Raw genomic sequence first — 23,802 nt, forward strand, 5'->3', positions numbered from 1 at the left:
ACTTCATTCTAGCAATGAACTGCAAAGTGGGACTTTAGCATAGTAAACATCTCCAGGGCAAGGATTTTGGGAGACCAGGCAAAAGTAATTTTTCGGTTTTAGCACGCTTCCTCCCCTTGAAGCAGCCTTTCAGTTACAATATAGTGCACCCTTGCAGTTGCTCCCAGGGGTATCGGCATGATATCATAATTATGCAACAGCAGCTCTGATCAGAAACAAATCAAATTGCTGCTATATTGAAAATGGTAGCACTGTTGGGAAGAAAATGTGTGCCTGAGGGAGTTTCACCAATGGACCTCAGTCTTTAGAGTTACTGGAAGAGAGGGTTAACAAATGTCCTTAAAAGATCAGGTCCAAAAATAAAAAGACCATCCCTTGGAGGAAGATTTTATAGTTCTAGGGGGTGCCCGTATCAGATCTGGTGCAAGTCACAAAGACCGTAGCAGCTTCAACACACATTTAACCTCATCATTAAACAACGTCTCACCACAGGCATCTTCATCAGACATGTCACGACAGTCCGGCCTGCGGTCGCAGCGGTACTCCGCAGGTATGCACTCCCCATTCCGGCAGGTGAACTCGCTGCTCGTGCACTGCCGCACCTCAGGAGTGACTGTGAGAAGACAAAAGAGGAGTGTGAAATAACTGACACAGAAAAAAAGGCACTCAATACATCAAATAAAAGCACATGCACATTCACCTAGAAAAACAATTTGTATATCAGGATTTGATAACAGACTTCTGATGTAAAGTTGATAAATATGTGGCCAGAAGTTAAACTGTGGCCTCCAGCTGTTTTTTTTTTTTTAATCTTCCAACCTCTATTAAAAGGTGTCTTTAATTACTATGGCAAGTGGTTTTTTTTTTTTCAAACATGCTCTTGGCTCTCAATATATACTCCAACCCCATCTCGTCCCCTCCCTTACAGCCCCATTGCCAAACCACATCCTTACTTGCTGCGACCTTCACTCTTCTAACTCCCTTCACCTTTGCTTTCACATCTCAAATAGAGGAAGCCATAGCTTCTCATTATTGCCAATTGTCCTCCGAAACTCCTTATCCCAACTCTTACAAAACAAGGAACACCACGAACCGATGAAAGAAAATATAAGGTGTCTCCTCTCCTAACCAATGATACACTATGGCATGGTTTCCGCAGGTAGCACTTAGGGCTTTTAATTACTAACCAGTTGGATGCTTTTAGGGACCCTTAAACCTCTCCTAAACTTGTTATAGGTGCATCAGAGACAATCATGATTGTTTTGTGAGAAAAGTTAAAAATTAAAAGTAAACAAAATACAGAGGAAAACCATGAGCACATATCCCACCCTGGTTGCCCAATTAAATAGCACGCCATCATGCCACACCAGCACAAAAAGCACATATGACTGACACGACCTACATTTCCCACATGTCCCCCTATTCTATGCGACCTCAACTTAATAAAACCATGCAACCACAAAAGCAAGCCAAAAGCACAATCCACACAAACGAAACACCAACACCAAAATAAACTACGCAAGACTAAAATATTGCCCAGTGCAATGACACACAAACAGCATGCTGCCAGAGAGAAATCCTTCAATACAAACGCCATCCAACTCCAATACAAATGTTATGTACAACTGAGCAGTGTGTGCATAAATCCTTTATGCCTCCCCCCCCCTCCCATGTATTGGTACAACTGTGCCCCCTCACAAACATGGTCTCTTAAGAGTCGATATTCTTTTAAGCCTATTTTTATTTTTTACACGTTTTTATTTAATCGCTTCAAATGGCTACTAAACAGGTCTACTGTTAAAACAGCTCCATAGTTTCCTCAAATCAAGCCTCATAATTCAGACTGTCAAAGTGCTAGCAGTTTTAGGGGGTGGGTGGTGCCCATTTTTGTACCCATCCACAAAAGTTGATAAATAAAATATAGTCTGGCTTCTTAGCGAGATATATACATATACTTCCGTATCATTCTGATATTTTAATAGCTTTTCTCTTTTTAGGTATAGCTAACCTTTTTTAAATACATGCATTAGTAAATATATATACACACATATACAGTCCACCAAGTTAGTCCTTAAATGGGGGCACGCTGTTCAGCTGGTGCTCACGGCGAGAGAAAGACTGCTCTCACAAGCCATCAAATTTAAAAGATAAATGTGGCACTCTCCTTGGAAGATTAATCTGTTTATTTCAAACCATCAACCTCCTCCTCCTACGCGTTTCGACCTACAAGTTCTTGATCACGGTAGGTCGATGGTTTGAAATAAACAGTTTAATCTTCCAAGGAAAGTGCCACGTTTATCTTTTCAATTTGATGGAAAATTATATATAACTATTATACATTTGTTAATAACATTATTCATTGCAATGTGATAATCACGCCTGCTTGACTATATTCACGTTATTTCTTGTGAATGGAGTTCTCTGTTCTAACAATTGTTGTGGAGTTATGTACATGGTTTTATAGAAACTAATTAATTTAAATTCACATTTAATATTAGTCACAGGCCTCAGCCAAAGAGCCAGGTGTGTAATAAAAGCAAAGGACAATTAAAAGCTATTAGTGTACAGCAGCTCTGGGGCATTAAGGCAGAAAAAGACTGATGGATGGGAATGCTTGAATTAATTACAACCACTGGCAAGTGATTTGGGCAGATTAAAAACTTTGTCTTTTGGGTTATTTATGTCAACAAAGAAAGGAAAACACCAAGTGCAAAGAATTCTTAATCCGGGTCCACATCTGGGCGTATCCACACTACTTTAGGGAGATTCACTTAAATAGGAAAAAAGCGATGGGCGGCAATGCTTCAACTTTTTACATTTGTTGTGCGTTTACACAAATATATTTTAGCTTGCCCATATCAGTACAGAAGGGCATCAACCAGATGCAAGTTGGCTTGTCCTGTTCAACAGAACAGTCCAGTTCAAACTGCTGAGCCTTAACTCCCCCCTTTTCCTCCCCCAAACCCTTTTAATTTGTTTTTCCCTGCACAGATGTTCATGAAAAATGGCATGACACAACTTAGCTTACTACGCCAAGACAATGGCAAATTTGAAGCAGATAGGACCATGGAGTTACAAGTTGTTTTTTTTTTGTTTTTTTTTTTAAAGAGTTTTATATAGCCCGAACTTGACCCGAGGGTACCGGGTATCAGAGCGCTTTACAAGAGCACCAGTTGCATTACATGAGGACACATTCAGTTTTGTTAGGCACAGGGAGATTAAGTGGTTTGCCCAGAATCACAGGATGTTGCCCGTCCTAGCTGAGACTCGAACCCAGTTCCCCAGATTTGAGGTTGACCGCCCTAGCTGTTAGGGCAACTCCTCTCCCCAAGTTATAGACAAATCAAAACATGCCTTTTCACTGAAATGTGCTGCTGACCCATAGCTACACTGTGTGATGCCATGAGGCTAATAAAACGGCTAAAGCGGCCTCAAGGCAAGACTTAAAAAATCATCCAGTGAGCAAAAAGACCAAAGTCAGTCTCAAAGCTGGATCATGCCCAGATGCCAAGGGGCTCCATTTCTTCCATGAATCTGCCATCCAGCCCTGATGCAGCTACAGTTGCATTATAGGAATTGCAGTTTCACTGCTTCAGTCTCAATCATAAGTACAGCTTATGAAAGCCAGGAGAGGATAAAGTTGACACACAAGAAATGAGGCCTCTTGCAGCTATAAGGTCCCAGTCAATGTAACAAATCACGTCTGTTTCTAGCACAGGCTGCACTCAAAATACACTCCACATGCTCCACAAAGCACCATCTAGGACTAAGGCAGCACCCCTTGAATACAGGTCAGGCAGGAATGTTAATGTTACCCCTGAGAAGCATCTCTCAAGGAAGAGATGCATCAAAGAGCCCAGTTTTCGTTGATCCTTCCTATGAAGAGTGACTACTATGAATCCTGGTCCCACGTGCACTCAACCAAAACAACTTTGTAAAGCAACAGAATGCATGCCAGGGGTACTGATCTCCCAGTTGCAAAGCCGTGCATAAGAGCCCGAGGAGGTCCTCGAGTCGCCCACTGCACACAAAGCACACGTCTGACTCACCTGTGGTCTCCTCACTCTCAGTGGGAGGCGGAGCTTCAGCTGCAAAGAAAGATACTACTGAGTGGCACACATGGGTGAAAAGATGGGGAAGACCCACAATATTGGAAGATGAAGGACATTCTGCCTGCTGTTCCCCCAATAATCTGTATCCACATCGCCCCATGCAATAGCCGGAATGTAACCGTAGGTGAGAAATGCGCCCTACTCATTCACGCTGTATACCCCTCAAAGAAGCTATGGATGGGGTATGGTGACTGTTATTTCCTCACACAAAATAGTCAGAAAACCTGGGTTCAAGAAAATTCAGAGCATGCAGCAGTCTCTGGTGATACCACAAGTCAAAAAATTGTTTTTTACCAGAGACAGAGGAATACACAGGAGTAGAATTATTCTTCAGTATAACTTTCTGATCAGTCCTGTTCACTTGTGGCACAGAATATCTAGCCATCAAAAACAACATGTATGAAATATTTATGTAAATAATTTGCGAAATATACCACTAAAGAACCGTGGGGATCCTGCTGCCAGCTCACTATGCTTTCATGGACATATGGCTGGGGGGGGTCGGGTTCCCTCACTGGCTGCACACAGAGAGTGGGGGTGTGTATGACTGGAGCGGCGTCTGGCTGCTTGTAACAGTATTTCAGAAAGGGCCAAGTCTTAAAGTAACCATAACTTCCGTTAATTACTTTTTTGTCATTAGTTGCTGTGATTTATTTTACCGTTACAAAATATACAGACGCTAACTTTTCCCCTACCTCCATTATATGCACAAGAATACTCGTGCGCGACACGATGGCCACGTAGCCCCTTTCCTTGAAACCACTTAACATGTGTGACCTTGGGCTGCAAGAACTAGGTACAGGGTACTTTTTACCACGCCCCGTTGGCAGTACCTCAGCCACTCCATTCGGTTGTGCCCATCAGGCACAGGTCGTGGGTTTCATCGACTGTGTCCAATATCCCAGTTTCCAGAACCCACTTGACACAGTTTACAGCCATGCCCTCCAAGCGCTAGACATGACATACTGCCTTGCCTCCACTTCCCATGCCCAGTCTCCCAACTCTCAATGAGCCAGGCTTCAACAACACAGGGCATGGCATCTGGGCACCAGTCATAGCTGTAGAGCTCACTCACTACCTGTGTCACTAAAGCAAGTTGGGCATGGCATTTTGATGTGCCCTGAAAGTTCTGAGGTAAGGGCGTGGCTTATGGCCCCATCTTGTACTTATTACCCCTTCAACCTTAGCACCCATTGGAATCAGTCTTCAGCCGTGCTAAGAGTGTCCTAAGCCCTCATCTTATGCCCACTCTCCAGGTCTCCAGACCCTCCGGGACATGACTCTCCTGCCATGCTTTGTAAATTACTTTAGGTTTCAGAATGTGCTTCACAATACACGCTCCTACTTCACAGCGCTAGGGAAGGGGAAAATGCACAGAGTCAGGGAAGTCAGGGTTCTGGCCTACGTTTCTTCCACAGTCTCTTGAGAAAAATGCAGCTGGTGTGCATGTTCTGTAAGAAGGGGTAGCGATAAGATTAGCCTTGACATGTTCAACAGTGAATCCTGAGTTTACCCAGCTGGCTACTTCATACAGCAATCAACAGTGTAGAACAAGTAAATTAATGCCTTCAAAATTATTTTAATTATCAGCTGTTAGAGTGAGGTTTATCAGACATCACAAGTGGGATAAAGCGATCTCCATGATGTGAGGTCTTCTTCGCACTCGAAGTGAGGCAAGAAAATTGACCGAGGTGCCAATTAATGACTAAGGTTTTTGCTCAGCCAAGAGAATCCACACTGAATTTACTGCCTGTCAATTTAAAGAAAGATTACATTTCACAACTATATGAACTCACAGCTCAGAAGGCTCCCAGTGCAGTCGGAAAGTGTGCAGGCAAGATGGATATACCACTAACAGGAGCTGTAGGATTTTTCCAAGGTTTCTACCCAGATGTGCAAGGGATTTTTGAGGGAGAGAGAAAATGAGCCAAGAGTGTTCATTGCAATTTCAGTGGAGGCACTTGCAGCTGAAGAGAGCCTCGCACTTTTTTACGTCCAGTGACAAACTACGCCTCGCCATGGACAACACTGGAAAAATACGAGTTGACCATAGTTATTAGCACACAACTGACCATGACTGGGAATTTCGGCTCAAACACCTAGCACAGATCAGAGATTAAAAAAGGTACATTAAAAGAATGGTACGGTCAGGTGCATCAACTTCTTAATAGCACATTTGTCATTATTTGATCGCACAAGTGGGTGCAGGCCCTTTTCCTTGGACACCAAATTAAATAGGACAAAAATCCATGAAATAATTGTTGGTGAACCTTTCATATATTTAGTTGTGTGTGTACATCGAGATAACATAGTAGAAGAGTTTAGTGTTAAATGTTTTTGTATGACAGGGGTACTTTCTGCCCGGTGATGGAAGAGATAAGGTATTATATACATCCGGTCTGTGTAACTAATACCAAGCCAACACGTGTTCCAGGACGCCTCCAATTACTACATTTATTTAGATCTGCTTTACACAGTAACAATAACAGAGACATGAAGGTTGTACATCTAACAAGAAATTAAACATACTGGAGGGGGCTTTGTATGACAATGTATACGGTAAAGGCAAGAGGCTGAGGGGGGCGAAAGGGAGGGAAGCGGAACATGAGATATGTAAACAGGATATGAGGAGGAGGGGGGTGAGCGAGGTGGTACAGCAGGTAAGTAAAGGGCCAGGTAAGGAGAGAAATGGAGGGATACAAGGAGGGGGTGTGGGAGAGGTTCAGGAAACCAGTAAAGGAGCAACGGTCCAGGTAAAAAAGTGGGTAGGAAGAAAGCAAGGGACTTGGGTATGGTGCAGAGAGAATAAGATGTGAGCGGAGAGAGGTACAGAGTACTGGAGACAAAAAACGAGAAAAGTTATTTAATTTTACCACTTGTGTTCGTGTATTGTGCAGGGCGAGCAGCCTTATATTTCCATGACATGTGCTTCCAGATAACAAATCTGTGCATTCTAGTATGAGGTCTCTGTTTTCTTCAACTAAACTAACTCAGATTAAAACACCTGGCAACAGTGACATGTAAAAGGAAAGTCTAGGACAGGCCACATGGTGTCCTGACATGGAGCACAATGGCAACTCTATTACTTAAAGGCAATCCTCCACAGATGATCAAACGAATGCAAGTTTAGAGAATCTGAACAGTGGTATGTCCCAAGCCTGGAGAGGAGATTCGTCCGTCCAGTTTGGCAGAACGGGTCAGTACCCTGGGGAGGGCCCATGGACCACAATAGACATTTCTCACCCAATACTCAATAGAGGCCTGCCTTTCCATCCTACAAGGAGGCCTGCTGTGATCTCAGCTCCCTCTCACCTGCTCCGAGGCGTCTGAACTGGAAGCCGGTCACTGAGGTGATGTAGCTACCAATGGAGCTGCTTTCGATGACAGAGTACAACACCTGGCGGATCTGTTCGCTGTTGGAGTTTCCTTCGGAGCCCACGTCCAACTCCACAAACACGTAGCCATTGATCTCCCTGCAGGGTTGAAGGAGAAAAACAGATCAATAGGGCTGTACAAACAACGTTCAAAGCGCTCTGGCAACCTAGGAATGAAAGATGCCTCCTGTACAAAACTAACTTTCAGGCTTTGGCTAGGCATTGTAGACAAAATGAACTGGACCACAGATTCTTTTTAGAAAATCTCGGTTTCCTTAATAAGCCTTAAGCAAAAAAAGAAATACGAGATGCAGTCAGAAGTTTACCTCTGATGTCTGAGGAGTGGACAAAAGTTCTGTTCGATGGGAAAAAGAGGGGGTTCGGTTGGTGTGAAATTTAGAGTAATGTCTTGGTGGTGGGAGCGGGGTGGTAGAGTGAGGGAAGTTAGATAAATCTCAGCCATCAGAACAGTGGAGAACAGAAGACCATGGATAGGAGGTAGAAAGGTTATCATTAAATCATATGATGTGAAATAGGATTTTGTGAGAGATAGAAGGGTCCCTTGTGACTGTTGGCGAGCTGAGAGCAGCAAAGTTATGCAATTTTTACAGCATCAATGTGATGACGGAGGCAAGTGAACTGAACCCAATTTAGAGAACTATGTGTAGCAAGCTTTTTTTTTTTTAACACTCATTACCCCCATCAACCCAGAGTGAAGAAAATAAAAGAATAAACTTTGACAAGTGGAGGAAGATTTGCAAGAACTCACTTGATGAATACCACACTGACAATCTGCTCTCCAGGAATCTTGTAGTACTCCGACTCCAGCTGTGGAGAAGAGAGAGGTTATATTGATCATTACAGTGTGTGTACTTAGCTCCTTTCCACCCAATGCAATCCGTAAACATTCAAATCTATGCCCAGAGCCTACGGAGGGAAGATATTTACTTGCCGCACTATCAACAGACTGAACCACCTAGTTTATGGACTGAAAGCACGCAAATATCTCCAACTTGCCCCAGGTGGCTTAGCTATTGTATCTCTTGACATGGTAATGAGGACAGATCGTCAAACACTGATGCAACCGCTTAACTTGCAACATCCTATGGGAAACCAGATTATAGCAGCTGCGGTCATTCTTCCTCCCAAGCCTCAACACCATCAGTGCAAAACTGCAACAATCCCACCCTTTCAATGTACAGTAGGTCTCCATCGCTCATTCATTTATGTTAAGATTGAATTTTGTTTCAGAGGATGTGTCATGGACTAGCTCTTGCTTTACAGCTACTGGCACAAAAGTTAGGATTATCAAAATAATCATTGATATTCGTAAGTATAAGAAATTTAAAAACAGCGTGGACAGAAGTTCCAGAGCCTCACACTCTTATTCTCATTTCCATTCATCCCAAAATCTTTGATGGAGCAGGTCGGAGGAATATTTGTTATGGTCAATGCCCCATTTCCACTGGACCCGTCAATGTCTTTCACAAAATCTTCTTGCTTTTCAGAGAAGAACACATTTGCAGTTGCAGATAGTTATTCCACGACCTGCTGTTTTACACCTTAGTGTGCTAAGTGATGCATTAGGCGGTGAAAGCCTGCGGTCTTCATTATGTCTATCCCATCGGAATATGTGCACTCAAGCCATGATGTACAGACCCCACAAGAGGACGTCTTCTGAACTAAGGCCCTCCAGAGTACCCTACTGAACAAACAACGCAGGACAACACGTGCAACGAAACTCTGTCCTTGGCTCAGTCAGACCCACCAGAAGCACGAGAGGAATGGAGGTGATGCCTACTGTAGACCCCCTACCAATGTCACAATCAACAAGCATGTACTATGAGAGGCAACATGTACATAAACCTATTAAATCAAAACTGATGAGTAATTAACTAAGAACTGGATGACAATTGGTGCCTGCCCGACCTACTTTAGACAGGTCTATGCAGGAATCAGCCTCCAGGTTTACCATTGCTTATTCAGTGCCAGTCTGTGATGGGATCTGCCACAAGTCATTTATACTTGCTTTGCTATTACTGTATCTACCATGAATGCCTAAAAGTCTAACGTATGGCTTCATACCTGTAACAACCTCCTTCACCCACTGTCATAGCCACATTCAAACGGTGCAGTCCCGATGATAGATCCCTGCCTTTTGCACTGATAGTTTGCACTCATTCATCCTGCCTTCCGTCCCCTGTACAAATCTTTATATCCTGGAAAATGTGAGATTTAAATCACCGAACCGATTGGGCACCAGTTTCTTCGTGGTCGCCAATCAGTTATGCAATGTTTCCAACACAGTGAAAGTGTTTACCCCCAGCATGTGGGCGTATCTCGTTCATCAAGAGACAGTCTGCGGCGTACTCCATCATAACCATGAAAAAGAGCAAACAGTTCGTATACATCCATGGAACCGCTAGAATGCACAAATAACTTCAACATTGTTTACTGGGAACCATCCCTTAGGGCTAGTGGTCATTAGGAGCCCATCACTTGTAAACAACTCAAAAGGACATGTTCTGGGAAGAGCAGCCTTAGACGTCTTTGTCCTTAAAGACTGAAGGCCACATTTAGAAGCCAGTTATATATTATAGGGCAAGGGAAAACTCTAGGGAGTACTAAGGACTTGGGGCATCAATAATATTTCAAACCACAGTGGGCCCTATGATGACAATCGTATTGTGGGATAAACAAACATGTCTTCAAAGATCTGTCCAAATGTTATTAACTTGTGATATGCGGGCTATAACCATACTTTTGATCTGAGATACATATAATTCTTTACTTTACACATAAGTGCACTGCTTGTCTGAGCACCAAAGACCGCTTTCTCACCCCACTGAAATTTTAAGGAGATTTTGTTCGACTCTGTAGGTATTCCTTTATTAAAAACTTTTTGGAATATATAATATTTGTTTATTCCACAATACTATTGTTATCACTGTGTTTTGAAATTTCACTTAGAAGCCGGGGCAGCAAACAAACTCATCAGGACAACAGGTCTTGATCCACTCCCCCAACAAAGAACAAGAGCCATAGTTAGAGATCCACCATCACTACTCGCTCCGTCATGTGTATAATGACTGCTGCCGTTCCTGAATATCCAAACAAACAAAAAATGTCAAATACATTTAAAGATTTTTTCTTTTTAATAACGTTGTGATTTCTTCACCTAATACAATGTATTTTGCCACATTGTACAATTCGCTTCTGCACATGATTTAGCACAGGAGGCATATAAACGTTTCGCTTTATTAGCTAAAGGTCCACCCTCCATTGATCTACAAGGACCCGTGTACTTCACAGAGATCCCAGCCTTCCTTGATGCGATATCTTTGCTGAAAGGGCAACTGCCAATGCAGTGGAAGCACTTTTGTCAAAGCTGAGTGACAAGGGGCGACTATTTTTGTTGAGCCTTCTCATCATTTTATTTTGTATTATGGATAAGAAAGCAACAAAAAGAAAAATCAGTGGTGAACGCCCCATTCTATACAGGGCAGAGAGCCCTCCACTGTCAGCAAGCGGCACTGAGGCAGACAGATCCCCACTTCTAAATGGGGAGAGAAAACTGTGGGTTTGGCAGAGAGGGAGCCCTGCCAATTAATGGCAGAGTTTAAGCTCTCACAATCCCTAAATTGTCCCCCATGACTGGTGCCCCTTAAAGGCCACAGTAACACTAGGTGACCAGGTTGGTCACCACAAGTAGCGTGGTAGCAGATACACCCTTACATACCCTCCCACACCCCCCCATGTCAGTTCACTTACCGTATCCACAACCGCCTCAGTAACCTCCCGAAACTCATCAGAAGAGGCATTTTCCAGGTCAGGGGTGAATTCAATTGAATTTGTGAAATTCACAAGCGCCCGGTAGTACACTGCAAAAGAGAAGAGTAGAACTGTTAGAACAAACTGACTGAAACAGCCATTTTTCAACAAAATCCAAATCTCTCTAGCGGCCGTCCTTGCAACTCGCCTTTCTTTTGGTCCACATGAAACACTCGGTGAGCTTCTGAATTCGTTCCCACAGGGAAATTTATTATAGCTAACATTTTCACCTTCTTAATCCATAGACTAAACACCCAAGTGAAAGAGGCACGATAGCAATAAACGGCACTGTGCCCAATAGCCAGAACGTGGCACCAGGAAAGCCATCATGCAAGAGGAGGGCTCTGCAAGAGTCTTCCTGGACTAACAGACCAGGGGTCTCCAAGCTTTTCTGTAACCAGAGCTACTTAGGGTCAATTAGATTTTTCCCGAGCTACTAATATTGTGGTCCTTGTAATAGCAACCACATCAGACAAGATGATATTAGTGGCCACGCTAGTCAACATTACCGACAGTGATCACCTCAGTGCATCAGGCAAGGTTGCCAGCAGTAACTTAAACAAATCTGCCAATTTGGAATCCCTTTACATGGGAAGTACATAACAGCTGCAGCAGAAATGCTCACGGCACTAAGGGAATAGTATTAGTAGTACGTCTCTCCAACGCCACAGGATTGGCGTTGGAATATATTGAATCAGCAAAACTGATTTAGTAGAGTGGGCTGCGCACAGGAGAGCTACTCAAAGGGAGCTACTTGTTGGGAAAAGCCTGTAATAGCCCTTAATGCCGTTTGTTTCCTTAAGAGAACATTTTCAGCAAGGTCCAACTTAAAACAGCATGTGACGTCAAGCTAGATGGGCTGGCTGTAACCGGACTACTGGTATCAAAAAATCTACCTCCAAAACCAAAAAAGACACGGTTCCTATTACCTCCTATGGTTAAGGCCAGGGTATCCAATGCATAAACTGCGCGTTGTGCAAACATTACAGCACTATGTACCCACTACCAGGGTGATCTGCCCATTTTAAACTAGGAGATCCTTTTGCAAGAGGCAGACAGCTTTCACGCCTTCACTGTAAGCAGTATGCTGTGCCATCCTTTACCACAAGAGACAGGCCCTCTGCACTCATTACCTCTACAGGCATGCCAAGGAGTAATGTGTTCTAAAAGCCAAACATACCCAATGCTAGCTGCCCCATCATCATAACCGGTGTGCAATCCTGCCAACTGTAAACGCTATGTTCATCACAGACCGAAACCTTGCTACCAACATCCCTGTTGCATTTGGGTTTATTTGCATCTTAACCTACCAAAAGAGAGGATAGAGCACAAGCTGCCTTTCCTGGATGCGCCCCAAAACACAGACCACACAAACAAGAAAGTGCTTTCAAATGGGACAAAATAACATTAACATGTAATGAAGAGTTTGTGCTGCCTGGCCTGGTTCTAAACTATATATAGTGTCTTGTAACAAGCAGCCGTACAGCTAACATCAGTCTCAGCCGTACAGCTAACATCAGTCTCAGCCGTACAGCTAACATCAGTCTCAGCCGTACAGCTAACATCAGTCTCAGCCGTACAGCTAACATCAGTGTCTGTCTTGGCTGCGTGTCAAAGGGGTGCAGTCGCAACCTACTGTGTGACCTAGTTTTGAGGATCTGCAGTTGAGGGCCTGCAGAAGTTAGCTGGCATGTTTTTGGGGGGGGTTTGATAAAGGAAATTTAAAGCTTTGCACTTTCACGCGTTTTTATGATTTAAGAAATGTGGCGGATAATTGTGATTTCTAAACTTTCTTCGAGAAATGACCACGAGGACACCTGCCACAGATCTAGAAATCGGCAGATACTCCATGCCTAAACCCACAGGGCAAGAGCTCCTGTGTGGAACACTGCGAAGACCTCAAGAGGATGCAGGAATGCCATTTCAGATCGCACAAAATGAAGTATACAGGACACAAAGCCTGGCTTTAATGCAAAACAAACACGAATTCCAAGTCAATACACGGCTTTCAATGTCTCGCTGGATACAAAAGTATTCACTTTGTGGATAAAGAACTCCACCTGAAGACAAAGATGGCAAGTTGAGTTTATTTTGCTGAAAACTATCATGGCTATCTACAGAAAAGGAACTGCGTGTGGGCTGTGTCACGCATGGAACTTCTAGGCTGACCACTGCTTAATTACAGGTAAATATGATGGAACATCCGAACAAGCATACGGGAATTATTTGTCAAATGTCTAACTCTGCTCACTGAACGACCCCTAGACACACGCCTCACTGCCAAAAGACTTTTCACAAAGGTGTCCATATGGAATAGTTCAATGCACTGAGTTGGTTCTCTCAGCATCAAATACCAATGTATTGACCATAGCTTACATGTACGCAGCACAAAAACAAACGTACCAGCTCTGTCATGTACAGCACATATTGACAAACTTTACAAAACGACTAGCACGTAGCATACATAATACACGTTTGGCTCTTATCACCAACCATGCAGAGCAAAGTGACACAAAAGAATGAACCGCCAGGCAACGCACATAACGAATAAACACGAACCCCAGGACACGGAAAACCCAAAGCGGGCGATACCGGAAACGCGGAACACGGCCTAGACCTCGCGTGACGTTCCAACGGGCCCCAATATAATGCGACAGTTGACTACGAACAGTCAGGTTCACTATTCTCAGGCCCTATCGCGAGAGGGCGCTGCTCCCTAACCTACGTGGAACCGGTCCTCGGCCAAACTGTTTGTGATGGAATTTCTGGCTGTAGTAGTGGGAAGCAGACTCGTGGTTTTTGGTAACACAAGGATGGGCCTGCGGAAAGGACTGAAGAAGATTAAGTCAGAAATACAGCTGAACAGAAGCTACGTCGGTGAAAGCAGGAGTCGAAGTGAGTAAGCGCTCATGAGAGCATCCCGGGGAGAAAGGACCGCTCCTGGCTTGAACGAAAAACCGAGAGATCATTAATAGATGAGCTACTAACTGTGAAACCACACCTGTAAACGAAAGCTGTAATGGCCTGTCCTTGTGTATGATTACAGCGCCCAGAAGCGTGCAAGAAGGTTGTCTCATGTATAAGCAACTCTGAGAAGTAGCAATGCTGGGGCAGGATGAAACGCGCGGGTAAAGAGGCCACCACGAGCACAGCGACGCCCAGAGGGAAGAATGAAACCCCTCGAGATAAAATAGCGCCTCAATCCTAGGACAGGAAGAGGCAGTGTGAGGGAACCCCGGGAGAAAAAGGAAGACCTAAAAGAAGACCAGTGAACAGACCACTGCCCTCCTCCAGGGCCACCTTTGAAACTAGGCTACAATGACATCTATAAACTTAAGTACTAAATATACCCTCAGTTGATTACAAATAAAGAATGCACTTTATATTGTATTGACAGTTATACAGAAACCATTGTGAATGATAAAAACCAGCCTGAAAAAAGTCTTCAAACTCATAAAACCAATAGTGAACCTAAAACTATGCTAAATCCCAGCACCGCTGAGAACATAATCCTAGTACCAATAGTAGCCCTCTCCCAAAATGTCAGCACTCTCAAGGGTCCTGGGGAAGACCTGAATCTGCTTTTGCACACTGCCCTCCAACACCCTTTTGCTACCACTTGCTCCTCCGTCGCACTCACGTGAATGTGTAGCAAAACCTTAAGTGAAATCGGGGTACACACACACACACACACACTATTTTAGAGGAGGGATTCCAATCCCAGGTATCTAAGGCCGAGGGAGACTGCGAGGTGTTTGCAGTGTCACTCACCTTGCGCCCCACCACCACCCTCGACTTGTATCGCACACACGTTTTCGACCCTCCGATTGCGTTGGTTGTATCTGAGAGCGTACAGGCGGTTATCGCTGGATGTCTTACCTGCACTCTGTTAGCCCTTCTGTAGCTTAAACATGCACGAATGTGAGACAGACTCATTAACAGCAAGCGATTCATTAGTTTAAAAAAATACAAGCGCAGTTCATTTCCTCTGTAAAACCTGTTTACAAATGTAATTACCATTGTCAATTACTGACACTTATAGGCTCAATTATACCTTGATATATGTAAAACATACATGTGATTTATGAAAGGTATAAATGTCAAAAATGTTCTTTACACGTCACACCCAACTGATCCACCCCCGAACCAACAACGGACAGAACATGTCCACAGCAGGATGAAGGCCGTCGCCACCGTGATGGAAAACAGCTGCCTCAAACTCATCTCGGACAAGACCAAAGTCCCCATCCTGGGACCCACCCCCTCAGCATAGGAAGACTCCCGGTACCCTCCGCATTGGGAACCCAGCCCAGCCCGACGTACCACGCACGAACCCTCAGCATCATACTGGACTCCAGTCGCCCAACGAAAGTTTAAGGGGCCCCCCTGCAATGTACATAGAGGGGCCCCCACTCCGCATTTTATCCGGAGGCCTCAGACTGTAATTCTGTTCTGAGGGGGCCCCCTGAAGCTGGGGGCACCCCCCCCCCACCGCAGGGATGCGGGGCCTGTGTTACGCCCCTGCTGGACTCCTCTCTCACAATGAACCGTCAGATCAATGCAATCTCCTCACCTGGCTTCCACACGCTTCACCTGCTTCAAAAGACATTCAGATGGATCCCCACTGAATCCAGAAAAACGGTCACCCACACACTCATCAGCAGCAGACTAGACTACAGCAACGCACTCTTTGCCGGCTTTACCCAAAACTTCCTCAGGAAACTACAGAACTTTCAAAATGCTGCAGCCAGACTGGTCCTCGACATCCCCCGCCACAGCCATATCATCGAACACCTACGAGAACGCCACTGGTTCTCAGTCAATAAAGAATCACTAGCAAGCTCCTCAGACACGCCAACATAGCCCTCCACGACGTAGGACCAGCATACCTGAACCACCGCCTCTCATTCCACGTACCCACCAGACACCACCGCTCCACCCAGGCGGCCCTGGCCACCATCCCTCGGATCCCCAAGACTAGAACCAGAGTAAGATTGTCCCCTACCTCGCCGCCAAGACCTGGAACACCCTGCCTCTCCACCTCAGACAATCCCTGTCGCTGACCCAATTCAGGAAGGATCTCGAAACCTGGCTCTTCGGCAGAACCCCAGTGCTCAGACGGCCCAGCAGCATCCCCCACCCCCCAGGGTTATGAGACCCTCACAGGTGAAAAATGGTGCTCTACAAACCATGATTGATTGATGTCTGTGTGGCTGCATTCATGTACTGTTTTCAGAAAGCAAGCATGCAGTTATAAGGCCACTTCAGATCACAAACCTCATTTACCAGGTCACATTTATAAAGGGATCACAAAAAAGTGGCTCATGTTCATATATGATTCCAGCTAGGATTTTCATTAGCTCCAGATATACACAAGGTAAAGAGCGCATGCCTTCATAATCAGTCTGTATTCATACATAATATATATATGCACATCAATTAGGTGTGCTCATTATTTCATGCTATGCAAATGAATAAATGTTTACAAATACATGGATACCGCTTTAATCGCGAGCTCTCTTATGGTCGAAAACATTCACTGTTTTGCATTGACAGACAAGTTGATGCACGTGCGTGTTTGGTTTAGATACGAATATATAAATTATATACATAGGTTCACATTCTTCTATATAACCCAAGCTGTACCTCAACGTTGGCTGTAAAAGAGGCCTGTTTTACACGAGGGATAGGATAGAGTGTGACATCACTTCCTGTGATGTCACTGCACGTGAAGTCGTTGCATATGCTAATTAGTCTCCCAGTATTTGTATTTAGGGCTCGTACCCTGAGAGCGGTATGGAGACAGAAGTCAGGAGTTTCATTGATAACGTTCCAGACATGTTACCTTGAGCCGCAGCAGCCACAGAGCAGCTGCTCCTGTTCTGCACAGGCTATTCCAGGGCAGGGCCGTGGCAGCTGCCGCTCACATGCTTGGGTCCTGCTGCCCATTAGCCACAACAATAGCAGCAGCGCTCACGTTTCACAACCAAGGGCCACACTTCAACGGCAGCCACTCTTCAGCTGTTGAATGTCATCCCGGCTCCTACACAGGAGGCGGCTACTGGGGACAGGCTAGAAACCAGAGTGGGAACGGGGAGCCAAGGTGCGGGGACGGGGAGCCAAGGGGCGGGGACGGGGAGCCAAGGGGCGGGGACGGGGAGCTGGGGACGCGGGGAGCCAAGGGGCGGGGACAGGGAGCCAAGGGGACGGGGAGCCAAGGTGCGGGGACGGGGAGCCAAGACGAATGTACGACTTTACAACGCATTCCGTTGTAACGCATGCCTTTACCACGCATGCGTTACAACGCGAATGCCATCCCCACGAATATCCTTTACCACGAAAATGCCTTTAACACGCATACTTTTACAAAGATTTTCGTTGTTAAATTATGCATGTTAATGGCATTTTCTTGTTAAAGGATATCGCACTTATTATCTACTCTTTGTATTTTTCACTTGCGTGACACCACCCCCTCATACCCCCTTACCTCTCCTCGATCTTCCTTGGTGATGTTCCACGTCGTTAAGAGGAAGCAAAAGTGTCCAGCATTGTAGTGGCCGTTTCCCGGGGAACCGGGAGCCAAGCTGATGGGGACCCTGAGCCAAGGTGATATGGGGACGGGGAGCCAAGGTGATATGGGGACGGGGAGCCAAGGTGATATGGGGACGGGGAGCCAAGGTGATATGGGGACGGGGAGCCAAGGTGATATGGCGACGGGGAGCCAAGGTGATGGGGACGGGGAGCCAAGGTGATATGGCGACGGGGAGCCAAGGTGATATGGCGACGGGGAGCCAAGGTGATATGGCGACGGGGAGCCAAGGTGATATGGCGACGGGGAGCCAAGGTGATATGGCGACGGGGAGCCAAGGTGATATGGCGACGGGGAGCCAAGGTGATATGGCGACGGGGAGCCAAGGTGATATGGCGACAGGGAGCCAAGGTGATATGGGGACGGGGAGCCAAGGTGATATGGGGACGGGGAGCCAAGGTGATATGGGGACGGGGAGCCAAGGTGATATGGGGACGGGGAGCCAAGGAGTGGTGGTGAAGAGATTGGAGAAAAAGGGGAGGGGGACCCAGTGAGTGGAGTAAAGTGAACAAGGGACTGGTAAATGCGAGCTGGGGGGTGGGGGGGGGAGGGGAGTACGAGGGTGCCTGGAAGCAGGAATAAAGGGGGCCTGACAAATGAAAATATAAAGACCAGGGTGAGTGGGGTTCAAGGGAAGACCTGTATGCGGAGAATATAGCGTAGACAGTGAAGTGAGGGTTCAAGGGAGCGGGGCTTCAAGGGAGGTTCGTGGGAACTGGACGGGGGGTCAAGGTGAGCTATGGGGGTAGATGTCAAGGCAAAGCAGGAAGTGGGGGCAATCAGGGTAAGCCAAAGGGGCAGGAGTCAAGACGAACCAGGAACTTGCCGGTGGGTGGAGGGGGGGGGGCAAGGAGAGCCAGGCAGTGGGTAAATCTGCATTTCATTAACAGGAACTTGTGGGAACCCACAGATACCCCATTTCCATATTTATTTTGCTCCTCCTTTTCACAGTCAATGGCTCTCTTGCACCGAGTGACAGCATGTTGTCTGATCATGATCACGTGACTGAAAATGAGTGCGCTTCTGTGCCATTATTTGGTGTGTATAGGGCGCTCCTTATTACATTTTTTTAATTTGTCGTTTTTTGCAAAAGAAAATCATTTCACCCTTGTCAACGAGGCCAGAACTAATGCCTTTGCTAATGCTCGTTTGGATTGCTTTCTTATCCGCACAATTTCGAACACCTTTGACCCTTTCTTTTATTTCCCACCCGTTCAGTAAACCACTTAGCTGCAACTACAAGTAATCTAATCTAATAATTTACGCTGGTCATTGGGTACCACGCCCGCGGTGGGCGGGGTCGGCGTGACTACAGAGAGGTCTTCATGGCGTTCCAGAAAAGATGCCAGAAAACTGGACTGCTTGTAGCGTTTCGACTTCCCACTGCAGAGAAGTCAATAAGTCACTGGAAGGAGAACTCCCCTCCTCCACCCCTCCCCTCTCCCCCATCTGGATTTAAAATTGTGTAGTTGTAACGAACAGGCTAAGCACTAAAGACCTGCAGAGAAGACACCAGTGCTGCCAAAAAAAACACAGGAAAGATTCTAAAAAAAAGGAGGGGGGGGGGGTTGGAGACTGCATGATGAATATCGCATTCAGAAACAAGAACAGGCTTCGACAGAACGGCATGATGTGTAATGACTTCCCCCTTCCGACCAAGACAACGGGGGCAATACCCCGTGCCCTAACCGTCTTTGCTGTGAGTTCCACGGTCTCAGGGCCCTCTGCCTGGCAATGACCGAATTAGAGGTCAGGCGCTAGTGCGCCTGCGCACCTCACAGAGCGGCGCCAGGACTGTACTTCCAGGACTTGCATGTGGTGAACAGTAACCTGCAGGACGCGCGCGAACGATGCAAGCAGAGGGGGAAACGCAGCAGGCAGGAAGGTGATGCTCTATCAGGGGCACCCCTCGCTTTAAATCCAGGCAGGTGCTGCCAGTTCTTCCCAAGCATCGATGGAGGAATGAAGCTCCTTATGTAACTGAAGCTCATGATGTGGTAAGGGGGCTGCAGCCCTGTAACATCAGCATAGGGCTACCCCCGTAGGAATATAGAGGGTGCAGAGATGTAGTAGTGTCCGTATAGTGGCTACATTAGGAGTCGATCTAGTGTTAGGGTGATGTAGTCGCAGTTTACGTAGTAACTTACAGCCAGTTGTGCAGAACAGCTGTGCTCGAAGGGCAGCTCACCTGCCATCGCTCTCACAAGTCTAGACTCTGCTACAAAATGAATAAACCTCACAGGCCTCATTTAGGGACGGGCTATCAGGAAAAGGTCCAAAAAAGCAAGTGGCATGGGCACCCCTGACTCAGACGGCGGAGGAAAGACATTGGACTTCCCCATCCTCCAGCGCTCAGGGGTTGGGAGCCCCAGGGGGGACGTCTGTCAAGGAAGAGGATTCCAGAGGAAGCTGCTGGGGATGCAGCTGGTCCGAGAAATGAAAACACTGCACAACAGGGGAAGATGGTGCTGGGAAGAGCAGGCACTCTCCAGAGCCAAGGACCGTTCCGGACACAGCACCTGCAACAGTGCAGCTGTTCCCTCTGCGGACCGCCACTGACGTCTCCTTTCCGGAGCCTGCACTTTACAAACACTGGAAAGAGGACAAACGAAGGAAAGGCGCCAACACAACCTGAGCTTAGATTTACCAACAAAATCGTTTTTGGTTGGCTTTTTTTTTGGGTGGGGAGAAGTTATTGCTCACCGAAGGAAGGAGATGAGAGCGTTTTCCCCATGCAGATGATCACTCTCCAATGGTTGCCAATTGAAGCCAGGGGTATCTATCTACAAGACCACCTGTATCAACCATAAAGCCCTACACACATCTACTCCTCGTTATCTGGCGGACAAACTATCACGCGCACTCCAGACCATCACGAAACGCTGAAGCAATGCTCCTTGAACCCTTGCCCTTTAAAAGGAAACGACTGATGGCACATTCCTTCTAAAGGAAGCGCACCCAGAATCTGGAACTCACTACTTTCAAGCCTGCGCACAACTGCCATGCGGACGATTTTCACAAGGGAACTGAAAGCCCTTCTCTTCCAATGGCATTTTAGTTAATTCACTAATCAACTAATTGACACAGACCTCTATACTACCTCAAGCTTTTTAAGGCTGTGTACTACCTCAACGTTTTTACGGGCATATTTGCCCATGGACACTCTGTTTACTACCTTAACCCTCCTATGGCTTTTACACATTCTGTTGTATGGCATGATCTACCTTGTTGTACTCTTAACCCTGTAATTACTAATAGCGGTGTCATCTTAAACCATCTGTAACTTCCATGCAATTAAATCTCTCTCCTGTAAAGTTCTCTAGCACCTTTGGGTAATGTCTGAGCTAAATAAATATGCATAAATAAAAATAAAAAAATGGCTTCCGCAATCAGATATAGCCAAGCCTATACCTTTGTCGCGTTTTCAAAATAATATGTAATTAGGATTGAAAAAGTCGAGATTGCAGAAAGTGCCAGCACCACAGCCCAAAATCTAGAATGTGCTACGTCTGAATCGAGTCTGGAGGAAGATCCAGAGTCGGATACGCAGAGATGCATCAGACCTGCAGATGAGCCATTTTACAGATTCGGGCCTGAAGGAAGGTCTAGCGTGGAGGCAATTATCTGCTAAAGGACGATGTTTGAGCTGTGCCTACAGGAAAGGCCAGCTTTGGAGTAAAGTGTGTTGGAAGGGCAAATACTACAGAAGAAACTCTGGGATGATCGGAGCCCAACTCAGGTCTACATCTACTGAACTGAACCTGTGGGATGCTTCAGCACCATGGTCTGGCCTGCAGGAAGATCCAGTCCTCCAGTTTAGCGTATGGGTAGCTCTGTCAAATGATAGGCCTGCAGGAAGGCACTATAGCCCAAGATGGGCCATTAAAGAAAGGTCAATGCTGAAATGCGACTTCTAGACAGTTGTACAGTCAGTTTGCGGGCACATCAGATGTGTTACCTGAGCTCTACTGATGCACTGTTTGGAAATCCCCCATCACTAAAATACATCTGTCTGTCTATCTAATTTATGTATTGCTAATAACTTTGAAACCGTTTGGAGAATCTCAGCATACTTTTTCCAAAAAGTGCTACTTTTTGACTACTTTGCACATGGCAAATTTTGTGGCGATCCATCAAGCAGGGGCTGAGAAAAAAAAGAGGGTCCCAAATCGCATTTTCCCCATTCGTTTTTCCACAGGAACTTTAGACACAGCTACAGCCCAAACCGCTGAATGGATTTACACCTAATTTGGCAGAAGCTAGATCTTGGTCCAGAAAGTGCTTTTTGTTGTTTGGTGTAAACCTGTTCAGTAATTTTTGAGCAATGAATGCCAAAAAACGTACATTTCATGCCGCAGGGGATATGTGGAACCAAAAGACCTCCTGCTGAGATCGGATTGTCTGCCACCACATCAACCAGGAAGTAGTGGCAGCCATCTTAAAAACACAAAACAAAAAAGACATGGGGGCAGGGTAGAGATACCCTAACCCCCTAGGCCTAGTGGGATCCCACCAGGGGCCAAACACTTATTTTTATTTTGTTGCAATGTAATGTTAGGTTATAAACAGTGCATGGCAGGGGCGCACGTTTTAGTTTGCTCTACTAACTATAACTGGTGAATTATTATTTTTTTGGGTTCAAAACGTTATGTTGGCATTGACATATTCACTTAACTAACGTCACTTTTACTTTTTTTTTTTCAGGATTGATAGACAGACATCCCGAGACAAACAGATAGACCACATTATCCTCCAATTCTCAGTCAGATTGAGAGGACCACTACCCATCAGTGCCTAGCAGTTGCAGGAGGCTTGAACTCTGTCAAAAAAAAGTCAAAATGATTGTTCTTCCTCCTAAATGAACTTCCAGGCGATATTGCACTAGCCTGCATGCCATGTATGGTGCAAGAGGGCATTGTGTCCCCGCATGGCCTTCCTGGCCTTCATCATACAGGGAAAGATGCCAGAGGCCTCCAGGGGGGATTTCCTCTACACAAGAGGTCCTTGTGAAAGGCTCACACAAAGGCTCGATTCAGCCTCTGGGGCTAGCAGTCATAGTTTCCACACCCAGTCTTGGCTTATCCACTGCCCAACTCGGTTCTGCCTAACCTCCGACCTCGGCAAAGTGGTAGGGATGAAAGAAAACAAAGATGGCTAAAATGAAATCACAGTTTTTCCATTTCCATACTCGTTGGTAGGGGACGGGAGGGAAAAGAAACCCAAAGCACACTGCCCAGCTATTAAAACCACAATCAGCTATTGCTTGGAAATTACTGAAATGCATAGGGTTTCATCGCTTATCCCTTTGCTCAGTTAAATGTATTCTAAGAGAGCGCTGGCTCACACACACTTCTGACAATAATAGCAATGCATTCAACGGGATCTCGTATGCAGCTTGTTAATGGAAAACCCTACTCAAAGTTGGAAGCAGCAGAGCTCGGGCTCCAATAAGTGTCAATTCATTCGTTTAGTCATTCATTCATTTATTCATTCACCACTCTGGAAACACTTTGCAATGGAGAATGCCACCATGCACTCATTCCTTGCAGAAGAACCTGTCTTTTACACAAGTCCTCGAAAGGTTTTGTGGAAGGAAGAGGTGACCAGGATGAGAACAAACAACTTTGTTTTTTAACAGATCAAAGTACACCAAAAGGCTGTTGACCACTCTTCAACTGCTTGTACAGCCGTGCTGTGTGGAATGCTTCCCGTGCTTCACACATCACTTGACTCAGCACCAAACATCCACTGAAAGGCCAATAACATGTGGATACCAACCAAGGCTCCCAACTCATGGATGAATCCAATCGTCTCCAGCCAATGAGAGCTAAACGTGAAACAAGTGACATGAATATGGATCCCATGGAGGGTACAGCTGGCCACTTTATTCCTTCAT

At 45.8% G+C, this 23,802-nt stretch overlaps 1 protein-coding gene across 18 annotated transcripts in view; it reads right to left on the minus strand.

Annotated features, from left to right (window-relative positions):
- The window catches only part of HSPG2 (heparan sulfate proteoglycan 2), a 903,404-nt gene that overhangs the window by 612,433 nt on the left and 267,169 nt on the right, over positions 1–23,802 (minus strand). For 12 of the 18 annotated variants that reach the window (XM_085608917.1, XM_085608923.1, XM_085608922.1 and 9 more), the window contains 5 exons: positions 11,258–11,367; positions 8,256–8,314; positions 7,425–7,585; positions 4,050–4,088; positions 488–613 (listed from right to left, as the gene is read on the minus strand). In XM_085608917.1, the coding sequence (XP_085465043.1) occupies positions 488–613; positions 4,050–4,088; positions 7,425–7,585; positions 8,256–8,314; positions 11,258–11,367 (495 nt within the window). The remainder of the gene's footprint in view (positions 1–487; positions 614–4,049; positions 4,089–7,424; positions 7,586–8,255; positions 8,315–11,257; positions 11,368–23,802) is intronic. The other 6 variants (XM_085608925.1, XM_085608919.1, XM_085608928.1 and 3 more) reach the window with 1 other exon arrangement.

Source organism: Triturus cristatus, chromosome 1_2, assembly GCF_964204655.1.
Source record: "Triturus cristatus chromosome 1_2, aTriCri1.1, whole genome shotgun sequence".
Taxonomy (NCBI): Eukaryota; Metazoa; Chordata; class Amphibia; order Caudata; family Salamandridae; genus Triturus; species Triturus cristatus.